Source organism: Planococcus citri, chromosome 2 (assembly GCF_950023065.1).
Source record: "Planococcus citri chromosome 2, ihPlaCitr1.1, whole genome shotgun sequence".
Classification (NCBI taxonomy): domain Eukaryota; kingdom Metazoa; phylum Arthropoda; class Insecta; order Hemiptera; family Pseudococcidae; genus Planococcus; species Planococcus citri.
In genome coordinates this window covers 8480489-8506870 of record NC_088678.1, presented here as the reverse complement: position 1 = coordinate 8506870, position 26382 = coordinate 8480489, and the positions used below count along the sequence as shown (strand labels likewise).

General features: G+C 37.9%; 2 protein-coding genes across 29 annotated transcripts in view; one reads left to right on the top strand and one right to left on the bottom strand.

The window, feature by feature from the left end:
- The window catches only part of LOC135834500 (uncharacterized), a 227586-nt gene extending 212327 nt beyond the window's left edge, over window positions 1-15259 (bottom strand). For 24 of the 28 annotated variants that reach the window (XM_065348391.1, XM_065348409.1, XM_065348408.1 and 21 more), the window contains exons 1-4: window positions 15075-15259; window positions 14887-14969; window positions 14689-14761; window positions 14478-14573 (exon numbers count right to left, since the gene is read on the bottom strand). Coding sequence is in view for 4 of the 28 variants with exons in the window: in XM_065348404.1 (XP_065204476.1) it covers window positions 11627-13609 (1983 nt within the window). In the remaining 24 variants the exon portion in view is untranslated. Of the gene's footprint in view, window positions 1-1615; window positions 3806-5316; window positions 7523-11421; window positions 13654-14477; window positions 14574-14688; window positions 14762-14886; window positions 14970-15074 lie in introns of those variants that run through there. The other 4 variants (XM_065348419.1, XM_065348414.1, XM_065348416.1 and 1 more) reach the window with 4 other exon arrangements.
- A 202-nt stretch (window positions 15260-15461) lies between these two features.
- On the top strand, window positions 15462-26306 carry RpII215 (RNA polymerase II subunit RpII215). The gene is made up of 26 exons (XM_065348383.1): window positions 15462-15744; window positions 15955-16087; window positions 16156-16292; window positions 16371-16529; window positions 16605-16898; window positions 16982-17142; window positions 17216-17437; window positions 17524-17781; window positions 17853-18063; window positions 18129-18219; window positions 18290-18577; window positions 18654-18823; window positions 18935-19063; window positions 19152-19374; window positions 19467-19677; window positions 19793-20043; window positions 20119-20324; window positions 20404-20538; window positions 20654-20782; window positions 20867-21029; window positions 21110-21339; window positions 21425-21628; window positions 21716-21900; window positions 21982-22100; window positions 24299-24475; window positions 24568-26306. The coding sequence occupies exons 1-26, from the start codon at window positions 15673-15675 to the stop codon at window positions 25815-25817; spliced, it is 5808 nt and encodes a 1935-aa protein (XP_065204455.1). The 5' UTR covers window positions 15462-15672; the 3' UTR covers window positions 25818-26306.
- Window positions 26307-26382: the final 76 nt, after the last annotated feature.

Genomic DNA, 26382 nt, shown 5'->3' with positions numbered 1-26382 from the left:
TCTACCCACTTAGTAAGTAAGAAACCCGCAATCAGTTTGGTCCCACCCCCTCAGGGGGCGGGTGGGGGGCTTCCATTATTTTCACATTGTCTCGAGGTACTCAACTTCAGCAGCGCATTTCTCCGAAGCTATGATACATTGATCAAAACTGATTTCACAGTTCAAACGGGCATTGAATTTTGAATTTTTTAAGCATTTTGAAATTTGCAAAAGTTGAAAATTGATTTTTCAAATTGGAAGTTCAAATTTCAAAATGGCGCTGTAAGTGGGAGCTGCCATTTAAAAATCTGAAAAAATTACCATCGATGTATCTTTTGATGCTTTTTCGAAATATCTTATTTTCAAGATGGGATCTCTCAATTTGGGAGGGGAGTACCCCCACCGCCAATTTTGGGCAAAACTTTCGAAAAAAAACCTGGGGCATGTGACATATTGAATTGTATGTTTTCGGTGACGTTAAACACGAATATGACGTCAGATTTTTGATTGTACCTCATCCACGGCCCCCAAGCACCTCCCCAAAGGGGGTAAAAGTCGAAAAAATGATTACATTCGTGTAACACATGAAATAGTACGTTTTTGGCGACGCTAAATACAAATATGACATCAGATTTTGAATTGGACCCCATCCACGGCCCCCAGCACCTCCCCAAAGGGAGTAAAAGTCGAAAAAATTCGTGTGACATATGAAATTGTTGGACTTTTACCTATTTGGGGAGGTTTTGGGGGCCATGGGTGAGGCAATTTCAAAATCTAAGGCTATATTCGTGTTCAGCGATATAGAAAACATACTATTTCATGTATCACACGAATGAAACCATTTTTTTGACTTTTACCCCTTTAGGGAGGTGCTGGGGGCCGTGGATGGGGTCCAATTCAAAATAATATGACGCCATATTCGTATTCACCGTCACCAAAAACATGCTATTTCATATGTCACACGAATGAAATAATTTTTCCGACATTTACCCCTTTTGGGGAGGCGCTGGGGGCCGTGGATGGGGTCCAATCAAAAATCTGACGTCATATTCGTGTTCAAAGTCACCGAAAACATACAATTCAATATGTCACATGCCCCAGTTTTTTTTTCGAAAGTTTTGCCCAAAATTGGCGGTGGGGGTACTCCCCCCAAATTGAGAGATCCCATCTTGAAAATAAGATATTTCGAAAAAGCATCAAAAGATACATCGATGGTAATTTTTTCAGATTTTTAAATGGTAGCTCCCACTTACAGCACCATTTTGAAATTTGAACTTCCAATTTGAAAAATCAATTTTCAACTTTTGCAAATTTCAAAATGCTTAAAAAATTCAAAATTCAATGCCCGTCTGAACTGTGAAATCAGTTTTGATCAATGTATCATAGCTTCGGAGGAATGCGCTGCTGAAGTTGAGTACCTCGAGACAATTTGAAAGTAATGGAAGTCCCCCCACCACCCCCCCCTGAGGGGGGTGGGACCAAACTGATTACGGGTTTCTTACTTACTGGGTAGGTAGATATTGTAAAAAAATTTGAGCGAAATCGAAAGACATGACTCAAAAAGCTGGGTCGAATTGACATGGAATGACCCGTAATGAATAAACAAATTAATAAGTCATAATTATTACGAACGAAATAATAATTTGAAAATGTATTTTGAAGAAGTACCACAAGTTCTTATACATACATATAATAATCATGTCGCAAAAAATATCGAGCACCTACTACAGATAACTCAACACATGACATTATCAAGCTCAAAAAACGTTGACACTAAATAAAAAATCTCCCCACAAAAAACAACAACGTGCACTTGAAGTGATAATTAGAATTATTTTCGATCTTCACATCGCGTCGTAATACCAATCGTTAAACAGAAACAACCTATTGAACTCGTCGATTTCTTCAGGGTTTCTAAAATACCATTTCAAAAACCCACCGGCAACCCTATCATTCATTTTTACCTCCAGCGGAGTGAATTGCCGCCAGTTATCGTCGTTAGCGAAGAAATCACTCATCGGTAATACCGATTTTTTGAATTTGGTGACTTCTTCTTCATTTCCCAAACACCAAACTAAAGCCTTTTGTAAATCATCAGCTGAGATACGCTGAATACGATGACGATCGAGTAGCCAGATTCTCACATGCTCCAAAGTGCGCTGTTTTAGGAGATCGGTAACTTGCTCATTTGATACAAATGTACCGATGAAGTGTATCAAGTGATCGGAAGAACAATCGTAGTCCAAATGAACGCATTGATACAGAACGTTTTCGATCTCACAAAAAGATACGATACGATTTTTAAAATCGGCAGCAACTTCAGCATTGTCGAAAGTATCGTTGATGAACTCATTCATCAGTTCCAATTTGGAGAAATCTCCAATTTTCAACACGAAAGATTCGTCGGAAATACACGATCGTAATAAGCGCTGTTTTAAATTCATTCTTTTTTCAGCATCAGGACAGCAGAAGATCAATATATCGTTAACCCGTTCAAAATATCCGAGTCCCAGTACTCGAATGCAACACGTGCTGATGCTTTGGAAACCAAACATATTGGTTTCTTTAAACTTAGCAATATCGTTTTCGTCTTTGAAGCATAGTTTCATTATTTGGTGCAAATCTTTTTCACGAGCGTCAACGATCAAATTACGCCAATTCTTTTCCCAAAAATCATTTCGGTCTTCGAACGAAGCATCCGACAACAAAGTTAACAAAAACCTGATTTCCCTACATTCTATAATTAGGCTGTCATCTCTTACAAACAGGTCATCCTGAGTTAAAATATTTCTGACTGTAGATCGCTTCCATTCATCTGGAGAATTTCTCCATATTTCGCAGCATAAATACGTGGTATCCTTAGTGACATGGAAACTGGTCTCGATTTGTATAAATGACACAATCAGACGTGTGAATTCATTTTCGTTCATCTTGTTTCTGATATACATCCACGTTGGAAGAGCATAAAATTTACCATTGTTATCAGTCACTAATTCATCTATCAGGCTAACGCCATTTTCAAGCGCAAAACTACCGAGCAGTTGATCACTGAATTTTTGCAAGATAAATCTGACGAACGGTTCTGGTTGAAAATAAGATAATTCAATGGTTTCCGACAATCGACTTTCTGGACTGATTCGGTTCCAAAAATATTCTGCAGATGACCAATGACAAAATGGACTGCACGCTCGAAGCATTAAAACATCGATTGGGACATCGTCAGGATTTGGTATCCGATCCGGTTCATTTCTCAGCATACAGATCCAATAAAACAATTCAGGATTTCGTTCGAATTCGATTTCATTCGAGTCTAGTCTCTCTGACACCGAGGGCCAAATGCGTTTAATATCATACTCGAAACAATACATGCAGGCAATTTTGAATTTTTCATCGATACTTAGTCGATCACACGTCATCATTCGTCTTGCTGTACGAATACAGTGAATAGCACCGTCTCGATCAATTATAAAATCACAAAAATCGAGTAAAATGCCAGTCATATCGTTGCGCTTAAAAATCTGTTTTTTGCAATGGTAAGCCGACCATTCTTTTATAGAGGTGATAAATCTCTCGCTGCATACTTCGATCATTCGTTTGATTGAAGAAGGCATATCGAGGGGTAGATGTTTATGTATATCTAGGCCGGATATAAAATCATCAGTCACACGATTTTTGACTCCCCAGCGCAATAATCCGGTAACAAGTGCCTGGCATGAGATTTCTTTCAGAGTTGCTGGACTAGGATACATCAGGTCGTGTACGTTGGATACCATTTCGGTCATTTTGAGTTTTCGATTTGTCTTGATTCCAGGTAGAATGAACCAATCTAAAAAAATGATTTCAAAGTTAATAGGCCTACTGTCATATAACCCGAGTAGTATCAAATGTATTCGTAAAATTTAAACATGCTACAACATTGAACTTTTTTCAAAATTTCAGATCTGAAACGGCTCTCTGAAAAGTTTGTTAAAAATAAAGCTCTCAATGACCAAGTCACATCCTTCTTAACCGCCTATGGATTTTTTAAAATTTGGTTGAGAACTGGCATAGAGAGAAATTTTCAACAGAAATGCCAATTTCATTTCCTTTTGGTTGGGTTAGGGATAATCTAGCGGTCTGAAAAGTTAGTCACGGGCGTTTAGGACCTCAAGAAACACGTTCCACTGAATCTATCAATGCTCTTTCGTGTTTGAAGTTCCCCTTCCAACTCCCTCTCTGATAAGTGATAAGCTCTGTCTACTTGATACAGTCTCAAGTTCACTCAATTCAACAATTCAACGCGATAACCTCGCTCGTGCGGCTCGTGAGAAACGATATTTTAGGCTGAAATGTAGCCCTGCAACAGTGTATTTTTCCAAGTACTACCCCCTCACTTGAGTCCATACCCAGTTGTTGGTACACAAAGTAATACATACAAATCATCATTGGAATCCTTATAAAATTACAAAAAATTGCCATCCCCAACTCGATGCTGAAAAAAGGAACTGCGTCCCCCTTGAATGTTTGAAAATATTTGGATACCTATCCGAAAGATAAAATGTACGTACTAACACAGTTCTGATGATGTTTAAAGTTTTCTTCATCTTTCGTTGTGAGTCAGCTAACATTGCTAGCAGGGAACAGAGCAAAGTCCCCCTTGAAAGTGTATCGCATTTCTAAGCATTCTGACCAAAAAATGTTTTCAACCTTCAGAGTGTTTATACAAGGATGTCAGCAAGGTGCGGGGTACCGAGAAAAGATTTTTCTTGAAATGGGGGTTGTATAAAAGGATTCTGGCCAGAAATGAAAATTCTTGTAAAAAATTTGCAATTTTGCATGGGCTTTTCTTTTGATTTTTTTCAAAAAAACAAAGAGACTTACTTACGGTGGTGGGGGGAGGGGGGTTTCCTTCGAAAAAGTTATTTAGAAGAATTTTTGTGGGCAGTTATTACTTAGGTACTCATTTGAGAAAGAAACCATTCGAAAAAATGCTGCCGCTGAACTGATGAAATTTCGGATAAATTGAATTTAAAAAAAAAATTCAATCCGATGGGCCTTCCAGCACAACGTGTTTCGTATAAGGAAAGAAATATGAAGGGAAGTTGGATAGTGGGAGGTAAAAAAATTCCATACGTTGCAAAAAAAGAAAATAGAGAACAGCTCAGCTAAAGAGGAACATTTTTTGAAATTAAAGAAAAGATGGAGATGAATCAATTCCTGAAGGTGCTCCATTAATATTCATGCACCTCGCTTTGTAAACATTAGCAACTTTTTTGAGACGAGGGAATCGAGGGATAGTGACTCTTTTTATGTAGTAAACAGACAATTAATATTCAAAATTTACGAACGAACAATTGAACACTGATCATTTTGAAATTTTCTTCAAAAAAGTACTACAATCTTAAGTTCTTATACCTACATATGAACATACCTAATTAGGTGGCAAAAAAAATAAAATATATATATCGAGTAACTTAACACATGACATTTTCAAGCTCGAAAAATGTCGACACAAAGGTAAATGAAAAATATTCTTAAAAAAATACGTGAAAATTTGAAATGATATATTATTCAAATTATTTGATCTTTATATCGTTTAGAGATCTCACATTTATAACCGATCGGCAAACAACCTATTGAACTCGTCAATTTCTTCAGGATTCCTGAAATACCATTTCAAAAACCCACCGACAAGCCTATCATTAATTTTTACGTCCAGTGGAGTGAATCGCCGCCAGTTATTGTCGTTAGCGAAGAAATCACTCATCGGTATTAACGATTTTTTGAATTTAGCAACTTCCTCTTCATTGCCCAAACACCAAACTAAAATTTTTTGAAACCCATCGGCTGAAATAATACCGATAAAACCTTCGAGCAGCGTACTCCTTACATACTCCAAAACGCTCTGTTTTAAGGAATTTTTAACTTCCTCGTTTGATACAAATGTATCGAGGAAGCGTGTAAAATGATCGAAAGAACATTCGCTGCCCAAATAAATGCATTCATACAGAATATTTTCAATCCTACAAAAAGATATAATACGATTTTTCAAATCGGCAGCAACTTCGGCGTTGTCACAAGCATCGTTGATGAACTCATTCAGCCGTTCGAATTCGGAGAAATTCCCAATTTTCAAGTAGAAATATTCAGCAGAAATACACGACCGTAAAAAGCGCTGTTTTAAATCCATTCTTTTTTGTGAGTCAGGACAGCAGAAGGTCAATAAATCATTAACCTTTTCAAAATATAAGTAACGCAACAGGACCCGGAGATGCGTATCGATGCCTTCGAGATCACACATACTGGCTTCTTTGAACTTTGCAATATCGTTTTCATCTTTGAAGCACAGTTTCATTATTCGGTGCAAATCTTTTACACGAGTGCCAACGATCAAATTACGCCAATTCATTTTCCAAAAATCATTTCTTTCTTTGAACGAGGCATCCGACAACAAAGTTAACAGAAATCTGATTTCCCTGTATTGTGTAAGTCTGATGCTATCTCTTACAAACAGGTGATCTTGAGTTAAAATATTTCTCGCCGTTGACCGCTTCCATTCGTCTGGAGAATTTCTCCATATTTCGCAGCATAAATACGTTTCATCTTCGAGTTGAGCAGAATTTTCAATAAATAACTCAATCAGGTCTGTGAACATATTTTCGTCCATCTTGTTTCTAATATACATCCACGTTGGAAGAGCATAAAATTTATACTCACTTCGGGTCACCAGATCGTATATTAGGTCATCGCCTCTTTCAAGCACAAAGTCCTCGAGCAGTTGATCACTCAATTTCGGCAACATTGACCTGACGAACGATTCTTTTTCCCAACGAGATAGGCTAATAGTTTCCGTAAATCGACTTTCTGGACTGCTGATTCGGTTCCAAAAATATTCTTTAGATGACCACTGTTGAAATGGACACGCATTAAGCATGAACTCATTGATTCGATCATTGTCAAAATAAGGTATCCGATTCGGTTCGTTTCTCAGCATGCAAATCCAATAAAACAAATGCGAGCTTCGATCGAAATTGATTTCATCCAAGTCGAATTTCTCCGACACCGAGGGCCAAATTCGTCTAATATCGTCCTCGAAACAATACATGCAGGCAATTTTGAATTTTTCATCATCGCTCAGTAGATCACACGTCATCATTCGTTTTGCTGTACGAGTATAATGAATCTCGCCGTCTCGATCAATTATAAAATCACAATAATTGAATATAATACCGTTTATATCGCTGCGATTGGAAAACAATTTTTCATGCTGATCCCACCATACTCTCTTAGATTCGATGAATCTGTCGGCACATTCTTCAATTATTCGTTTGATCGGCGATGGAATGTTGGGATCCAAGTTTTTACGCATATCTACGACGGAAATGAAATTATCAGTGACACGATTTTCGACTTCCCAGCGCCATAATCCGGTAACCAGTGCGTTGCATGAGATTTCTTTCAGAGTGGCTGGACTCGGATATATGAGATCATATACGTTGGATACCGTTTCGGTCATTTTGAGTTTTCGATTGGTCTTGATTCCAGGTAGAATGAATGAACCAATCTAAAAAAATTACGAGTATTTCAAAATTAATATACTCTTTGTCACATGACAATATGAGAAGTATCGGATTTACTCTTAATATCAAAATATTCTACAATATTATTGCATTAATCAAAGTTTCGAAACTGAACCGGACCACTGAAAAGCACGCTAAAATGTTGTAGGTACTTCAATATGAACGCGATTTTCGGGAAAATCGTGATTTAAAATCTTCATAACCAAAATCTAGGTACACATGGTTTAACCTAATTAGTTTTAAAATTGAAAGAAATATAAAGAGCATGGTCTTTTGCCTTCATATCCAAAACTTCATCTGCCAAAATTAATTTTTTGATTTTTGGCAAATTTTTGAAAATCAAAATTGACTATTTTCAGTGATTTACGAATAATTTGGGCATCTGAAAATCGAGTGGTGGTGGCTTATTCTAGACCTGATTGAACAGTTTACTTTGACCAGCATTCCAAAATTACAGAAAATCCCTGTTCTTAATCAATATTCCCAGAAAGTCTTACTTTTTAGTGTGCGTAGCACACTATTGGTTTTGCTTTGAGAAATGAAATTTTATTGGAAATGAATGTTCTCTTAAGCTATCCAACCGTTTTTTGTACCTATTGGACACCAATTGAGAATCATTAAGGCGGAGGGAACAGATTAATTTTCATTCAATTCGGATGGGTAATTGCTGAGTAATTGCAATTTTAGTTCATTATTTTAATGCATTAAATCCTAAAAAAGGGAAAAGGGGATTTGCAAAACACCTGCCGCTCATTGTACCCTGTAGTGGTCTGCACGGGCCTGTCCGAAAGCCCGCAGGCCGAGCCCAATAAAAGTCGGGTCTTCTCGGGCTCAGGTTTCAGTACAAACTGGTACTCAACTCATGCGTTGTAAATAAAGAAGTGTAGCACCATGGTCACGTCACAACAATGGCTATTGTTGGGAAAACCATCTCGTCGCATCACGCCAACGTTGCAACAAAATTTATCGGAAGTGTTGAAAAATTATTGTTGGGTCGGGCTGGGGCCCATCGGGCTTGTTTCGGGCTTTCGGGTCGGGTCGGGCTTTTCGCCCGAGTACCCGACCCGCGCAGACCACTAGTACCCTGCTATACCCCTGTCCTACACCAACACCACCAGCTGTGTGTTTCATGTACCCTGCTATACCCCCAGTCTGCCCGCTGTGTATTTCAAGTGGGAGTGGTTTGGTGGGGCGTTTACCAAACAATACATATATTCTTTTAATGCCCTAACCCACCATGTGAACTCTTGGCCGAGTGGTTACGGCATTTAGGTAGGAATAGGAACATTGTAGGGACCCAGGTTCGAATCCCCATGAGGTAGGTAGGTATAGGTGACGGATTTTTCGGTGGAAATATTGGATAGGTAAATGCTTTGGAGTGAGTACAATAATGTTGGTGCAAAAAAAATGAATTTTGAACCATGTAACCCCCTCATTTTAATTTATAAAAACTAAGTTATGAAATATGATGATTTCATTTGCTAAATGAATTTTCATTCCATTTATTCAAATACTTTTTACTACCTATAATGCCGTAAGCAGGGCTTCAAACACGAACGTTTTCGGGTACGGGTATCGGGTACGGGTACAGAAAATTTTTTCAGAGGGTTGGGTACGGGTATCGGGTACGGGTATCGGGTACGGGTACAGAAAATTTTTCAGGTACGGGTATCGGGTACAGGTATGGGATTTTCTTCAATTTTCGCCATTTTTGATACAATTTTGATGAAATACCTGAAAAAATACCCGATCTATCGGGTATTCGGGTTCAAAATAGTTTAATCGGGTACGGGTTCGGGTACAGGTATTCCTTGTTTTATTTTTTCGGGTACGGGTACGGGTACGGGTTCGGGTACAGAAATTTATGGATTTTTGTTCGAGTATTCGGGTACGGGTACGGGTTTGAAGCCCTGGCCGTAAGTATAGTAAAAATTATCTTAAGATGACTGAGTGATTTTTACTTTTTATGATACATATAAAAATTACTTTAAAATGAGTAATTTTCAAACAACATGGTTTATGTAATTTTTATTATCATGCTTTAGTAAAAATTATTATTGTAACTGAGCAGTTAGAAAAATTACAGAAGAGAAGAAATAATTATAACCCGTCTAAGAATAGGTCACTCTAAGACCACACACAACCATCTCTATCAAAAAATTCCAAAACCCCCCTGTCAATTCTGTGAAAATGAACCTACATCCATCCAACATTTACTATTCACCTGTCCTAAATTACAGCAAACAAGACTATCTCTCCAAATAGACCCAAATTCAATGACCATCCCAGATAACCCTTCTGAAATCCAAAAATTTATAACCCTACTAAAGAAAACCAACCTAATAAACCAAATATAAACTCTTCTATCCACGGGTGTAATAATCCTGCAATTATAAACACCCAAAACATACATAAAAAAAAAATTTCAAAACAAATTTTATCATACTTAATATTATGAATTTTTGAATGGGATCTGGTTATTGTGCTGAATATGTAGTTAAATTTTTTTGTAAAAATTCCCGATATTTTTTTCGTGTTATTTAGAGGCAATGCGAATTCTGAACATAGGTATTTTATAAGATTTAATAATTTAGAATCAATGGCAAATTCTGAAAATTGGTTGGAAATTTTATAAATTTGAAGACAATGAAAATTCTGAAAAAATAATATGAAAATTTGTCATTTAGAGACACTGAGAATTCCAAAAATTGATCAAAAGTTCTGTACCTAAGTTGTAGATAATGTGAACTTGAAAATTATATGAAATATGTAGTATGTAATATTTATGAAGATAATGAGAATTTTGAAAAATTAGAGGCAATGTGAATTCCAAAAATTGAGTAAACGTTTTGCAATTTGTGGACAATATGAACTTGAAAATTGAATTTGAAATTTTGTAATTTGAAGACAATAAGAATTCTGAAAAATTATTCAAAATTTGGTCGTTTAGAGGCAATGTGAATTCTAAAAATTGATTGGAAGTTTCCTAACTCAGCAGCAATGCAAAATTCTGAAAATTTATTGAAAACTTTATGAAATTGTAGCAATGGGGAATTCGGGAAATTGATTTGAAATTTTGTAAATTTTAAAACAATGCAAACTATGAAAAACAACTAGAAATTTCTTAATTTAGAAACAATGCAAGCTTAGAAATTATTCCGAAGTAGGTATTGTAATTTGGAAGATATGAAAACACTGAAAAACAATTATTATTTTGAAGCAATGAGAGTTTCGAAAATATTATTATTTCTCATCACTGTGACATGGTTGAGTCACTTATGCACTACCTAGATATGTAATAGCGGTTATAGCTGTAGAAAAGGCAGCTACCTACTTTATCAAAATTGCAAAAATTCCTCATTAATTTTCTACAAGAATATTAAAAAGGCGCATTTTTTGTTAAAATGGTCAAAATTTCCAAAAAGTCTTTTTTTGCCACAATTTCAAAAAGAGCTGTATTTTGGGACATAATTTGCCTAATAATTTCACTTTTTGTTTGCCACTGATTCGAGAGATAGTTCTACAACTCGTCGGAGACTCCAGAATGGCTCGAAATGATGAAATTCGGAATCAAGGGGTTGGTTTTACAAAATTCATTCAGCTATCCGAGCAAATTTCAAAAATTTTCCTACGATCAGAAAAATTGAGTTTATGACCTTTCGTGATCGCATGATCGACTAGCTCAACGATCGTACACTTGGAAAATCTAGACAGAATTTTCCATTGACAGTCGTAATAAATTGCAACTTTCTACTCTCTAGAAATCATGCTTGTTGGCAGGCAAAGCGCTGAAATTCCCAAACTATATAGAAAAATTGTAGGAGCAATCACTTGAAAACACATTGTATGCAATAAAAGAATAATTAACTCATAACGAACGAACTGATCAGTTTGATATTTAATTCTAAAAAATTATCACAATCGTAAGTTTTTAAACATATTATTAATGTTGTAAAAACACATCGAGTAACTCATTACATGAGATTTTCAAGCTCAAAAAATGTAAACACTGAACAACTTTTTTTTTTATAAAAAAAAGAGCTTGAAATAATATTCGAATTATTTGATCTTAACATCGTTTGAGGTCCTCACATTTCAGAGGCAGACTGATCGGCAAACCCTTCATAGAACTCCTCAATTTCTTCACTACTCCTAAAATACCATTTCAAAAACCCACTGACAGGTGAACCTTTAGTAGTCAACTCCGATGGAGTGAATTGTCCCCAAATAGGATTAGCAAAGAATTCATTGACAGGTAATAATGTTTTTTTGAATACAGTAACTTCCTCCTCATTACCTAAACACCAAATTAAAATTTTTTGTAAATCATCAGCCGAGATATTACCGATATGACCTTCGAGCAGCCTATTCCTCACATACTCTAAAACACGCTGTTTTAAGGAATTCGTAACTTCCTCGTTTGATACAAATGTATCGACGAAGCGTGTAAAATTATCGGAAGAATATTCGCAGCCCAAATGAATGCATTGATATAGAACGTCTTCAATCGAACATAAAGATATAATACGATTTTTAAAATCGGCAGCAACTTCAGCATTGTCAACAGCATCGTTGATGAAATCATTCATCAGTTCGAATTTGGAGAAATCTCTAATTTTCAAGACGAAAGATTCATCGGAAATACACGACTGTAATAAGCGCTGTGTCAAATCCATTCTTTTTTCAGCATCAGGACAGCAGAAGATTAATATATCGTTGACCTGTTCAAAATATCCGAGTCCCAGTACTCTAATGCAACAAGCACTGATCCTTTCGTAATCAGACATAATGGTTTCTTTAAACTCGGCAATATCGTTTTCGTCTTTGAAGCACAGTTTCATTATTCGATGCAAATCTTTTCCACGAGTATCAACGATCAAATCACGCCAATTTGTTTTCCAAAAATCATTTCTGTCTTTGAACGAGGCATCCAACAACAAAGTTAACAGAAACCGTATTTCCCTGTATTCTGCGGGTCTGATGCTATCTCTTATAAACAGGTGATCTTGAGTTAAAATATTTCTCACCGCTGATCGCTTCCATTCATCTGGAGAATTACTCCATATTTCACAGCTCAATAACGTTTCCTCTTCGGTGCTTGACCAACCTCCGAGTTCAACGGAATTTTCGTTGAGAGCGTCCTCAGCGATATGGTAATGAGTCTCGTCATGCATAAATAACTCCATCAGATCTGTGAAATTATCTTCGTTCATTTTGTTTCTAATATAGATCCACGTTGGAAGAGCATAAAATTTATCATGGCTATTGGTCACTAGGGCATAAATCAGGTCAGTGCCTCTTTCACGCACAAAACTATCGAGCAGTTGATCACTTAATTTTGGCAACATGAACCTGACGAACGATTCTTTATCGTCTCTGGAAAGATTTATGGCTTCGAACAATCGATTTTCTGCGCAGATACGATTCCAAAAATACTCCACAGATGACCAGTGTTGAGATAGGCACGATTGAAGCATTAAATCATCGATCAGATCATCGCCAGGATTGGGTATCCGATTCGGTTCATTTCTCAGCATACAAAACCAATAAAATAATTCAGGGCTGTGATCGAATTCGATTTCATTCAAGTCTAGTTTCTCCGACACCGAAGGCCAAATGCGTCTAATATCGTCCTCGAAACAATACATGCAGGCAATTCTGAATTTTTCATCATCACTCAGTCGATCACACATCATCATTTTTCTAGCTGTTCGAGCATAATGAATAGAGCCGTCTCGGTCACACACAAAATCACAAAAATTGAATAAAATGCTAGTTATATCGCTGCGATCGGAAAACACGTTTTCGTGATGGTAAGCCGACCATTGCCCCGTAGAGGAAATGAATCTATTGGTATATTCGTTAATTATTCGTCTAACTGGCGTTGGAATGTTAGGATCTAAGTTCCTATGTATATCTAGCCGGGATATGAACTCTTCAAAATCATTATTCGTATGATTTCTCACTTCCCAGCGCCATAATCCGGTAACAAGTGAGTGGCACGAGAGTTCTTTCAGAGTTGCTGGACTCGGATAGATGAGATCATACACGTTAGATACGATTTCAGTCATTTTGAGTCTTCGATTCGCCTCAATTCCGAGTAGAACGAACGAATCTAAAAAAATAATTTCAAAATTAATACTGTCACGTCACGTGAGTAGTATTTGATTGAAAATGAATAAAATTTGATCATTCTACCATACGCAAGAGGTTAAAAATTTCGTTTCGTTCGCCCATTTTTTTTTTTTTTTAAATGAACACAATTTTATTTACCTGATCCGTTTAATAATCTGGAATAATTATCGATCAACGACGATCTACGCGTTGAAAACTCACATATTGTAGCATACACATCACAAACACCGAATCCCAATTTCCAAATCAACTAAACTCACTAATCACAAAAAAATTTATCGTAATTCTGCACATTTCCAGTCGTACGAACCGGACAATAAAAAAATTGAGCACCATTACTCGGAATGTTACTCTGAATATAATGTGGTAAGATAAAATTCATTGCTCATAAAACCCATTTTCGTTTTAAAGTGTTATACATATTGAATTCATATTCATTCGGTACCAAATATCAGTCATTTCAATAAAGAAAATATTATTACAGTTCTGTCACTGTCTGCTGATGAAAATGTTAATCAACGAGTAACGAGTCAGATAATAACATAAATATCCATAGATTATAGTTGGAAAATGAATAAATGTATACAAGTCGAATGCTTTGAGTCAGCTTTCACATAGTAGTGAATGAGAAATATCAAATTCTCTAGTCTATTGGCATACGAGTATATATTAAACCCAAATAGTATTATTAGTTCCAATCCATTAGCTCATGACAGACCCACATGTTAAGCTTAAAATGTAAAAACGAGGTTGCAAAACACGTATTACCTCGTATTCGAAGCTAATTAAAGGTATTTCACTTACCACGTAGATATTCCAAACGAATGTGTTACGACGAAAAATCACAACATAGTTTCATATCACATCAACTGAATAAACATTGAGGTTCGTTCACAGCATCTGTAGAAATTAGAAAGATATTATAAAACTATCGAGTATACTTCCTTTACATATTATCAGAGATACGCCTACGCCGGCTCGTTGAAACACGAATCATCAGCACCGGTAAACTAACCTGAATGAAAGTGGCCCAAATTTCAATAATTATAACGAACGTAGAGAGACTTCTACCGGTATCCTTTATTCATCTGTAATCATCAAAAAATACATTATGTCTGGCTCATGACTTGCCTCATAAACAAACACGCAGTACGTTATACATTGCATTGCCATGTGGCATAGAGAAATCCAATTTTACTGCGTAGATACTCACCCAACATGGAATGTTATTATTCGGGTATATTCACTATTCTGGAGTTCAAATCGAATCCAATTCTAACGAAATTCACGACAATGCTGCAAGAAAGGCCAAAAATGAGCAAACAGATTAGCCATTTTGACAGTGTGCATGGTGCAGTTAGGAATAGATAAATTTAGAACAAAATAGATGAACCATCTTACCTCAGAAAGCAATGCAGATGTAATGCAGCGTTAAAGTAAAGCTTCCGATGGCGATTTCGATACAACTAATCATCCAAAATCATCCAAATTATTTAAAATATTACGAACATTCAATAAATTCGAACCGTCTTGAGAACATTTTCCATTATTTCATCATTTCCTTCAAAAATTCTTGGAAGATAAAAAAAAAACAAACAAAAACAACAACGAATCATGATAAAAACTTGGTAATTATCGGTAATTTTCATTTACGCGTAAAAACTACCCGTAATTACGGTAATTACGCAATATTACGAAATCACGACGCTAATTTTACCTGGAAATCGTCGCAAGTTGGTAACACTGACTGGGAATTCGTTGCCAACTGCGATGGCTGCATTTCGGCCGAAGATTTTAGTTTGGCTGTTGCGTTGTCTGATGAAATGTGTGATGTGAATTTTCGCTTAAATTTTGTATATTTACGTGAAATATGTAGTGTTTAGTGTATAAATTCTCGATTAAAATTACCGCTGTAGTGTTACAGTATAGTTTATTTCTTAGTGGAGTCGTTTCATGGTGTGAATCGGTACTCTGAAACGGTTCCGTTGGGCGACTAATCATGGCTGACTCGAAGGCTCCGCTGCGGACCGTAAAACGGGTCCAATTCGGTATTCTGTCACCCGATGAAATCGTAAGTACTTCTAAATCCATAATTTTACTCGAAAAATCACGCAATAATAAAATATTCGATCGCTGTGTACTTTGAGTGATACGTCAAAAACGTATTCGAAATGTGTTTCTGAAGCAGCTTTCTCCTACTCTCTAATCTCAATGATACTTCTAGTTTTGGTAAACAGTTCGGTGATTATGATTATTCTGATTAATACGTTATTATTTTCAGCGTCGTATGTCAGTCACCGAAGAGGGCATCAAGTTTGCCGAAGTCATGGAAGGAGGGCGTCCAAAATTGGGTGGTTTAATGGATCCTCGTCAAGGTGTCGTGGACCGAACATCGAGATGTAAAACTTGCGCTGGTAAGAGTTGATGATAATTTATTCACTTTTAGAATAATTATCGAGCCTAACGATGATAATTTGTTTAGGTAATATGACCGAATGCCCTGGTCATTTTGGCCACATCGATTTAGCCAAACCCGTATTCCACATAGGCTTCGTTACGAAAACAATCAAGATATTGCGATGTGTTTGTTTCTATTGTTCTAAATTACTCGTTAGCCCTGTAAGTATCTTCGTTATCAAACTTTCATCTCGAGTAGGCTGTGTTTGAAAAATATTTACGTGTTTTGAATTTATTCAGAGTCATCCCAAAGTAAAAGAAATCGTAATGAAAACCAAAGGTCAACCTCGTAAAAGATTAGCGTTCGTTTACGATCTATGTAAAGGTAAAAATATTTGCGAAGGTGGAGATGAAATGGATTTAAATCGGGAAAACGTAGACGACCCGAATCCGCAACAAGTACGTTATTTTTTTTTTTTTTTTATCAAACTTCGAGTGTGATTCGTGTGAGGCTAATTAAAATGAATGTTTTAGCCTCGTAAACAAGGACACGGTGGTTGTGGTAGATACCAACCTATATTCAGACGTACCGGATTAGAAATAACAGCCGAATGGAAACACGTTAATGAAGATTCGCAAGAGAAAAAGATCCCTCTGAGTGCCGAACGAGTACACGAAATTTTCAAACATATTATCGACGAAGAGTGTATTATTTTGGGTATGGATCCGAGATACGCGCGTCCCGATTGGATGATCGTTACCGTACTGCCTGTTCCTCCGTTACCAGTTCGACCTGCTGTTGTTATGTTTGGATCTGCTCGGAATCAGGTGCGTTTCTTTACGAAGAAATGGTATTTTCGAAGATGATTGGAGATTTGAGAATATGGTTTAATCTGTGTTTGATTTTACAGGATGATATAACTCATAAGCTATCCGATATAATTAAATGTAACAATGAACTTGTAAGAAACGAACAAGCCGGTGCTGCTGCTCACGTTATTGCCGAAAATATCAAAATGTTGCAATTTCACGTCGCCACATTGGTCGATAACGATATGCCTGGGTTGCCTAGGTACGTATATCTTTCGTTTTCTCAATTTGGGTGTATGTTTTGATCACTTAATGATGACTGTTTGCATTTTCAGAGCTATGCAGAAATCAGGCAAACCGTTGAAATCGATAAAAGCTCGACTCAAGGGTAAAGAAGGGAGAATTCGAGGTAATTTGATGGGTAAACGTGTGGATTTCTCAGCTCGTACTGTAATCACACCTGATCCTAATTTACGTATCGATCAAGTCGGTGTGCCTCGTTCGGTGGCACAGAACATGACATTCCCTGAGATTGTTACGCCGTTTAATATTGATAAGTGAGTTGGTTTTTGATTCGAGCCAACTTTTGTATTCGCGAATTTGTAGGCCTAGTGATTTTTAACCTTTTTTGGTGATTTTCCAGTATGTTACAATTGGTGAAACGAGGTAACTCTCATTACCCCGGTGCCAAATACATCATACGAGATAACGGTGAAAGAATTGATCTACGTTTCCATCCAAAACCATCCGATTTGCATTTACAATGCGGCTACAAAGTAGAAAGACATATTCGAGATGGTGATCTAGTCATATTTAATCGTCAGCCTACGTTACATAAAATGAGTATGATGGGTCATCGTGTAAAAGTTCTGCCTTGGTCAACTTTTCGTATGAATCTTAGGTTTGTATCAAAAAAATACTCTGACTTTTGGGTACTTTCTCGTTTAATACGTGTTTATTTTTGTCGAACAGTTGCACATCTCCTTATAACGCTGATTTCGACGGCGATGAGATGAACTTACACGTACCTCAGTCGATGGAGACGCGAGCTGAGATCGAGAATATTCACATAACACCGCGTCAAATCATTACGCCTCAGGCTAATCGACCTGTTATGGGTATTGTACAAGATACTTTGACGGCTGTGCGTAAAATGACGAAACGAGACGTGTTTTTGGAAAAAGTAAGTCTTCTTCGAGAAGACACCTGTGCTTTTTTTCGAATTCTTATCACGTTTGTTGTGTGTAGGAACAAATGATGAATATTCTGATGCATTTACCGAGCTGGAATGGTAAAATGCCCATACCATGTATTTTGAAACCGAAACCGTTGTGGTCTGGTAAGTGATCAATTTCGAGTCGAAAGAAATACACTCGTTGAACGATTTAATGAGATTTTTTTATTCGCAGGTAAACAGATCTTCTCTTTGATTATTCCCGGAAACGTAAACATGATCAGAACTCACTCGACTCATCCTGAAGAAGAAGATGCCGGACCAAATAAATGGATCTCCGTTGGAGACACCAAAGTAGTCGTCGAACACGGTGAACTAATTATGGGTATTTTGTGTAAGAAAACCCTCGGTGCTTCAGCTGGTTCGTTGTTGCATATTTGTTGGCTGGAATTGGGACACGAAGATTGTGGTATTTTCTACGGTAATATTCAAACCGTGGTCAATTACTGGCTGTTGTACGAAGGTGAGTTGATATTTGAAGTTATGAAGGTAAATATTTGTACCAAATTTACTGATTTTGTCGGTGTTATGTGATGCAGGTCACTCGATTGGTATTGGTGACACTATTGCTGATCCTCAAACGTATCAAGAGATCCAGAAAGCTATTAAAAAAGCCAAAGACGATGTAATAGAGGTGATTGCCAAAGCCCATAATATGGAATTGGAACCTACGCCTGGTAACACGCTTAGGCAAACTTTCGAAAATCAGGTGAGCTTCTAGTAATACTTGAAAAATTCATGTTGACTGATTCAGTTGAATTAATGACTCATTTTGGAAGAAATTCTCCACTAATAATGTTTCAATTTGTGTGTTTTCCAGGTCAACAGAATTCTGAACGATGCTCGTGACAAAACTGGAGGTTCTGCTAAAAAATCGTTAACCGAGTACAATAATTTAAAGGCTATGGTGGTAGCCGGATCCAAAGGTTCAAATATTAATATTTCTCAGGTTCGTAGTATTGCAAAATGATCGCAGAATATCGATATTGCTGAAAATTTGAATGATGAATGGCTCATGTTCGTTTCTGTTTCGCTAGGTTATTGCTTGCGTGGGTCAACAGAACGTTGAAGGTAAACGTATTCCTTTTGGATTCCGTAAACGAACGTTACCTCATTTCATCAAAGATGATTACGGTCCTGAATCTAGAGGATTCGTAGAAAATTCCTATCTGGCCGGTTTGACTCCTTCGGAATTCTTCTTTCACGCTATGGGAGGTCGTGAAGGTCTTATCGATACTGCTGTAAAAACAGCCGAAACTGGTGAGCTATTTTTTAGAGATCGACACCTTTGAACAAAAAACTGTGATTAATTGACTGAGAGGTATTAATTTTTCGTTTTATGTCGTTTCTAGGATACATCCAACGTCGTTTGATAAAGGCTATGGAGTCTGTTATGGTCCATTACGATGGCACAGTTCGTAACTCGGTCGGCCAACTTATTCAGTTACGTTACGGTGAAGACGGTTTGTGCGGAGAAATGGTAGAGTTCCAGGCCATAAACACCATTCAACTTTCGCACCGGAAATTCGAAGAGAAATATCGATTCGATCCGTCTAACGAAAGGTGCATATTTGAAAAATTTTTAATCTAATATCTGTTTTTTATTTCTGTGGTTTGTTGGGGCAGAATTATCTGATTTTTAAACCCAACTTGTAACATTTTCTATTCGCTTTCGTAGGCATTTACGAAGGGTTTTCAACGAAGACGTAGTTCGCGAATTAATGGGCAGTGGTGAAGTTATCGCTGAACTGGAGAAAGAATGGGCTCAGTTGACCATGGATCGTGAAAATCTACGTGAAATTTTCCCCTCCGGCGAGAACAAAGTCGTATTGCCTTGTAATCTCAAACGTATGATATGGAACGCTCAGAAAATCTTCCATATCAATAAACGTGTACCTACCGATTTGAATCCACTGAAAGTTATTCAAGGTTTGACGATTATTTCAATCATTTCACCCAACGATGCCAGTGAACTTGACTAAAATTCGTGTAATTTTCTCGCAGGTGTAAAAGAATTGCTGGATAAATGCGTTATCGTGGCCGGAGAAGATGTGCTTAGCAAGCAAGCCAACACAAACGCTACGCTTTTGTTCCAAGGATTGATAAGATCCACTTTATGTACGAAACTAGTCTCAGAAAAATATCGTCTGTCTTCCGAAGCATTCGAATGGTTAATCGGTGAAATCGAACATAGATTCCATCAAGCTCAGGTAATATTTCAATACCCAGATGTGTGTTCCTGAATCGAATTGAATGTGATTTAATTCGCGCATATGTGATTTTGTTCAGGTACAACCTGGTGAAATGGTGGGAGCATTGGCTGCCCAAAGTTTAGGAGAACCGGCCACGCAGATGACACTGAATACTTTCCATTTTGCTGGTGTGTCTTCGAAGAACGTAACCTTGGGTGTACCCAGATTGAAGGTAAAACTAAAGCATACTTAGGAACAAAAATATTGATTTATTTCGTGTCAAATTAGCCAGTTTTTGGGTGCGATTTTGTTCAAATTTTTTAAATTTCGAATTCTCCGTTCTTTAGGAAATTATCAATATCAGTAAAAAACCAAAGGCTCCGTCATTGACGGTATTCTTGACCGGTGCAGCAGCTCGTGACGCAGAGAAAGCTAAAAACGTATTGTGTCGTCTGGAACATACCACATTAAGAAAGGTAAGCAGATTCATTTTGAGGTTTCAATATCAGTTTTGGTTCTGGAATGTTTTCTGATCATTACGTTGCCATTCTTTTTCACAGGTTACCGCTAATACGGCCATTTACTACGATCCGGATCCTGAAAACACTGTCATCAAGGAAGATCAAGAGTTCGTTAACGTTTACTACGAAATGCCGGATTTCGATCCGACCAGAATATCGCCTTGGTTGTTGCGTATTGAATTGGATCGTAAACGAATGACAGGTACGAGTGTTTTGGTCTTTCTCATCCATTCGTCTCTTTCTCGTTGGATTTTGGCTAAAATTTATTCGTATCTTTTACAGATAAAAAATTAACTATGGAAGCGATCTCGGAAAAAATCAACGCTGGATTCGGCGAAGACTTGAATTGTATATTTAACGACGATAACGCCGAGAAGCTTATCTTACGAATACGTATCATGAACAGCGAAGACAGTAAATTACACGATGGCGAAGAGAATCTCGATAAAATGGAAGACGACATGTTTTTGAGATGTATCGAAGCGAATATGTTATCAGACATGACCCTACAAGTGAGTTTCAGCGAATCTAATCTCATTCGTAATTCTTCACGAAGTATTCTTGCTGACGCGAGTTTTTTTGTTTTTATTTAAATAGGGTATCGAAGCCATCAGCAAAGTATACATGCATTTACCTCAAACTGATTCCAAGAAACGTATCATTATCACCGAAAGCGGAGAATTCAAAGCTATTGCTGACTGGTTGCTGGAAACTGACGGTACCAGTTTAATGAAGGTGTTGAGTGAACGAGACGTAGACCCTGTCAGAACATTTTCGAACGACATTTGCGAAATATTCTCGGTAAATAGTCGATATAGTGTAAACAATGTTCGAGTTTTCGCTTTAGATTCGTTTTCTAAAATGGTATTTTCCTGATTTTTTTGACAGGTTTTGGGTATCGAAGCTGTACGTAAATCGGTAGAAAAAGAAATGAACGTCGTGTTGTCGTTTTACGGTCTGTACGTAAACTATCGTCATTTGGCTTTGCTTTGCGACGTAATGACTGCCAAAGGTCACTTGATGGCTATCACACGTCACGGTATCAATAGGCAGGATACTGGTGCTTTGATGAGGTACGTATCATTCTTGTGTTACTTATTGGAAATTGACGTTTTGTTGAGGTTACTTATTCGTGTATTGTGTTTGCTGTGAAGATGTTCATTCGAAGAAACGGTCGATGTGTTGATGGATGCTGCATCTCACGCGGAAGTCGATCCGATGAGAGGAGTGTCGGAAAATATCATCATGGGTCAATTACCTCGTATGGGTACTGGTGAGTAATCTTTTTATTCTTCGTCAGCTTCATTCCTAGTTTATAAAATTATTGTTATTACTCCGACATATGACTTTAGGAATAATTTCCATTACTCTCTTTTCCCCCTCCGATCTTCTGTACAACTTCCTGGAACATATTAAAGCAAACTTCCCCAAAAAAAGTTGGCCCTACTAACGAAATGGCTGCCATTTTGATTGACAGATCAGACAGAATCACAAATTTTGCTTTCCAGCATAAGACTCGGGTAAAATTTTTCGAACTGGACGAAGCGAGATCGAGAAAGCGTACAAAAATTTTATCAGCCAAAATTTCAAGTGCTAAGGTGTTTTTTTTGATTTTTGGGTAATTTTTTGAAATGAAATTTAGCCTTAGGCCAAAAATGAGAAAAAAAATCAATATTTTACCAAATTGACTTTTGAATCTGAAATTTGAGGTATACCCTATTTTCGACCTGCCAGATCGATTGGAAAAGGTTTCAAACCGTTTTGGGTAGTTCTGGAGCCTCCGGTAGATTTTTGAAGCCTAAAATTTCCTCAAAAATTTCATCAAATGCAGTTGGAAAGCCGAAGTTCATTCTGTAAACTAATTTCGACACGTTATGAAGTCAACTGCAGGTAGATTTCAAGTCGTTTTGGACCCTCCAGCGACTTTTTGGAAATCACTGGAGCCTCCAGCAGATTTTTCAGTGCTCGAAATTTCCATAAAATTTTACCTAACAGAGCTCGAACTCCAAAATTCACTCTGCACTAATATTTCAACTCGTTATCAAGTTGACTGCAGGTGGGTTTAAGTCATTTTGGAGCTTCCAGCAAATTTTTGAAAATTCCTAGAGCCTCCAGGAGGTTTTTGAAACCTGAAATTTCCACAAAATTTCATCAAATGGAGTTGAAAGAACCGAAATTTACTCTACAAGCTGATTTTTAGACGATATTATTGACTTTCATGGCCGATAAAATACCCGTTATTTTTTTCGAAATCGGCTGGAGCCTCCAGCAAATTTTTCAGTGTTCGAAATTTCCATAAAATTTTACAATTCACTCTGCACTAAAATTTCAACTCGTTATCAAGTCGACTGCAGGTGGGTTTAAGTCATTTTGGAGCCTCCAGCAAATTTTTGAAAATTCCTAGAGCCTCCAGGAGGTTTTTGAAACTTGAAATTTCCACAAAATTTCATCATATAGAGTTGAAAGAACCGAAATTTACTCTACAAGCTAATTTCAAGACTATATTTTTTGGACTTTCATGGCCGATAAAATACCCGTTATTTTTTCGAAATCGGTCTATTCTAGTCTGGAACATTATTTTGTCCATCTATTTCAAATTTCTTTGAAAATTTGAAAAATTACCGTTCTGCCTCCGTTAGCGGTAGAAAGATGATACGAGATACACCCTATTTTTGACATTAATTCCGAGGTGGATTGCGGACAGTTTCAATTCGTTTTGGAGCCTCCAGCTGCTTTTTAGAAACTTATGTTTTTCAAAAAATACCACGAAATCTGTGCGAATTGACTTCCAAATCCATTTGATGAAATTTTGAGTTTGAAAAAATTTACTGGAGGCTCCAGCAATTTCCAAAAAGTCGCTGTAGGCTCCAAAACGACTTGAAATTTATCTGCAGTCGACTTAATAGCGTATTTAAGTTGGAGTGCAACATGAATTTGGGCTTTCTAACTTGATTTGGTAAAATTTTGATTTTTCCCCTCATTTTTGGCTTGAATTCGATTTTAAAAAATTCACTAAAATTCGAAAAATGCGCTTTAGCTCTTGAAATTTTGGCTGGTGATGAATTTTTGCGTGCTCTTTCGATCTAACTTTGTTTAATTCAAAAATTTCTAGCGAGTTCTATATTGGAAAGCGAAGTCTGCGATTTCGGCTGATCTGTCCAGCAAAATGGCCGCCATTTTGGAAGCCAAGTTTTTTTTTGTCAAATTTACTTTAAAATGTTCCTTAGGATGTCCTCTTTAAGAAAAAAGTTGTCTAGAAGATCGAAAGGGAGGGGGTGAAATTATTCATATTGCCATATACGTACGTCAAACTACGAGTATATTATTATTTATCCATGCATGCATCAGTACACAAATGATTCTTTTCCGGAGTTATTTTTAAATTTATTAGACAAGTCCTGTATTAGCGTAGGCTTCGAACGTCTATTCACAAACTTCGATTGATTATTTTCCTTGTCGTTGTTCGTGTAGGTTGTTTCGATTTACTGCTGGATGCTGAAAAATGTAAAGACGCTTTAGAAATACCGATCGGTCCAGTGGATGCGGAAGGAGCTTTGTATTTGGGCGAATCGACACCTTCATCGAGTATGCAAGCAACTCCTTGGTCGAGTTCCGGAAGTCCGGGATATGGCGTGCCTTGGTCACCGAGTAAGTGTTTCTCATATTTTAATATTGAAAATTACGAGTTTTCTGTCCGTTTGGATTTTATTAATTACCTTTCGTCGATTTATTTTGCTCAGGTGCCAGCGGCATGACCCCAGGTGGCCCGAGTTTCTCACCGGCCAGCACTTCGGACGGTAGCGGAATGTCACCAGGGTACGGAGCCTGGAGTCCTACACCAGGCAGTCCCAGCTCACCTGGATTATACGCAGCTAGCCCGATGCAAGGATTCTCGCCCGGATATTCACCGTCGAGTCCGGCGTATTTGCCAGCGTCTCCCAGCATGACGCCGACCAGTCCGAACTACTCTCCTACGTCGCCGAATTATTCCCCCACGTCTCCTACGTATTCGCCGACATCGCCGCAGTACTCGCCGTCGCACGGATACTCGGCTTCAGGATCGCCAGGATATTCACCTACGTCTCCGAAGTACTCGCCGACGTCTCCGTCGTATTCTCCTACTTCACCTTCTTATTCACCGACGTCTCCTTCGTATTCGCCTACTTCGCCGTCTTATTCGCCGACGTCGTTGTCTTACAGTCCGACGTCGCCTTCGTATTCTCCGACTTCTCCATCGTACAGTCCTACTTCTCCGTCGTACTCGCCGACGTCTCCGTCTTACTCTCCTACGTCGCCATCGTTCTCACCGGCGTCTCCGTCGTATTCTCCGACTTCGCCGTCGTATTCGCCCACCAGTCCGATGTATTCGCCTACGTCTCCGTCGTACTCGCCGACATCTCCATCATATTCACCTACAAGTCCGACGTATTCGCCTACATCGCCATCTTACACACCGGCGAGTCCATCTTATTCGCCGACTTCACCATCGTACTCTCCGTCATCGCCGCAGTACTCTCCGGCCAGTCCTTCTTATTCGCCTTCGTCTCCCAACTACTCTCCGACGTCTCCTTCGTACTCACCTACATCGCCGAGCTTCATCTCGTCTCCGAGTTACCCATCATCACCGCAGTACTCTCCGGCCAGTCCGAATTTCTCATCGACGTCGCCGACATATTCACCATCGTCGCCTTCGTACTCGCCTACGTCGCCTCAGCACATATCCAGCTCGAGGTATTCGCCTTCGTCACCCAACTATTCACCTACCTCACCGTCGTATTCGCCGACTAGCCCGCAATATTCGCCCTCTAGTCCGCAGTATTCGCCGACCAGTCCGCAGTACAGTCCTACCAGCAGTTCGCAGTACTCGCCCTCGAGTCCACAATATTCACCGTCGAGTCCTCAGTACTCGCCATCGAGTCCGCAGTACTCACCTTCGAGTCCGCAATATTCGCCATCTAGCCCGCAATATTCGCCCGGAAATGATATGTGAAACGAACGAGACGATAATTAAGTACTATAAACTTAGTGATATTCTTCTTTATTGTTACGAAAAGAGTTGTTTTCTATTTTTACGCCTTATTTGTACCGCGTATCTTAATTTTTTCTCTTATTTTTTACGAAGGTTACAATATTATTTTTCTTGTTTGGTCAGCCCTCCCCCCCCTCCTCCCTTTAAAGGTGTAAAATTATTACGTACGCTGCGCATACCTACTTTCGACGAGGAAGTAGCTGGAAAATATGACGTGATTGACGCGACGAACGACCGATGTTTTATAGTATATTTATTATTGTGAATTAGCAGTAGTAGATTTTTCTTTCTTTCTGTTTTTTATTTTATTTTACCTCTTTTGTAGAAAAATTGTTCGATACTTTTTTTTTCTCTCCACACTGAAAACCGTCGGATTTCTACATTGGTATTTTATATTTTTAATGTATATTTTTTTTCAACTTCGAATATAGGTTATTCAGTTTTAATGTTTTAACGAGTTATATTTATTTATTCGCGGGGGGTTTGGTTTAGTTGAAATCTGTGTGTTGGTAAAGAGATGGAATGT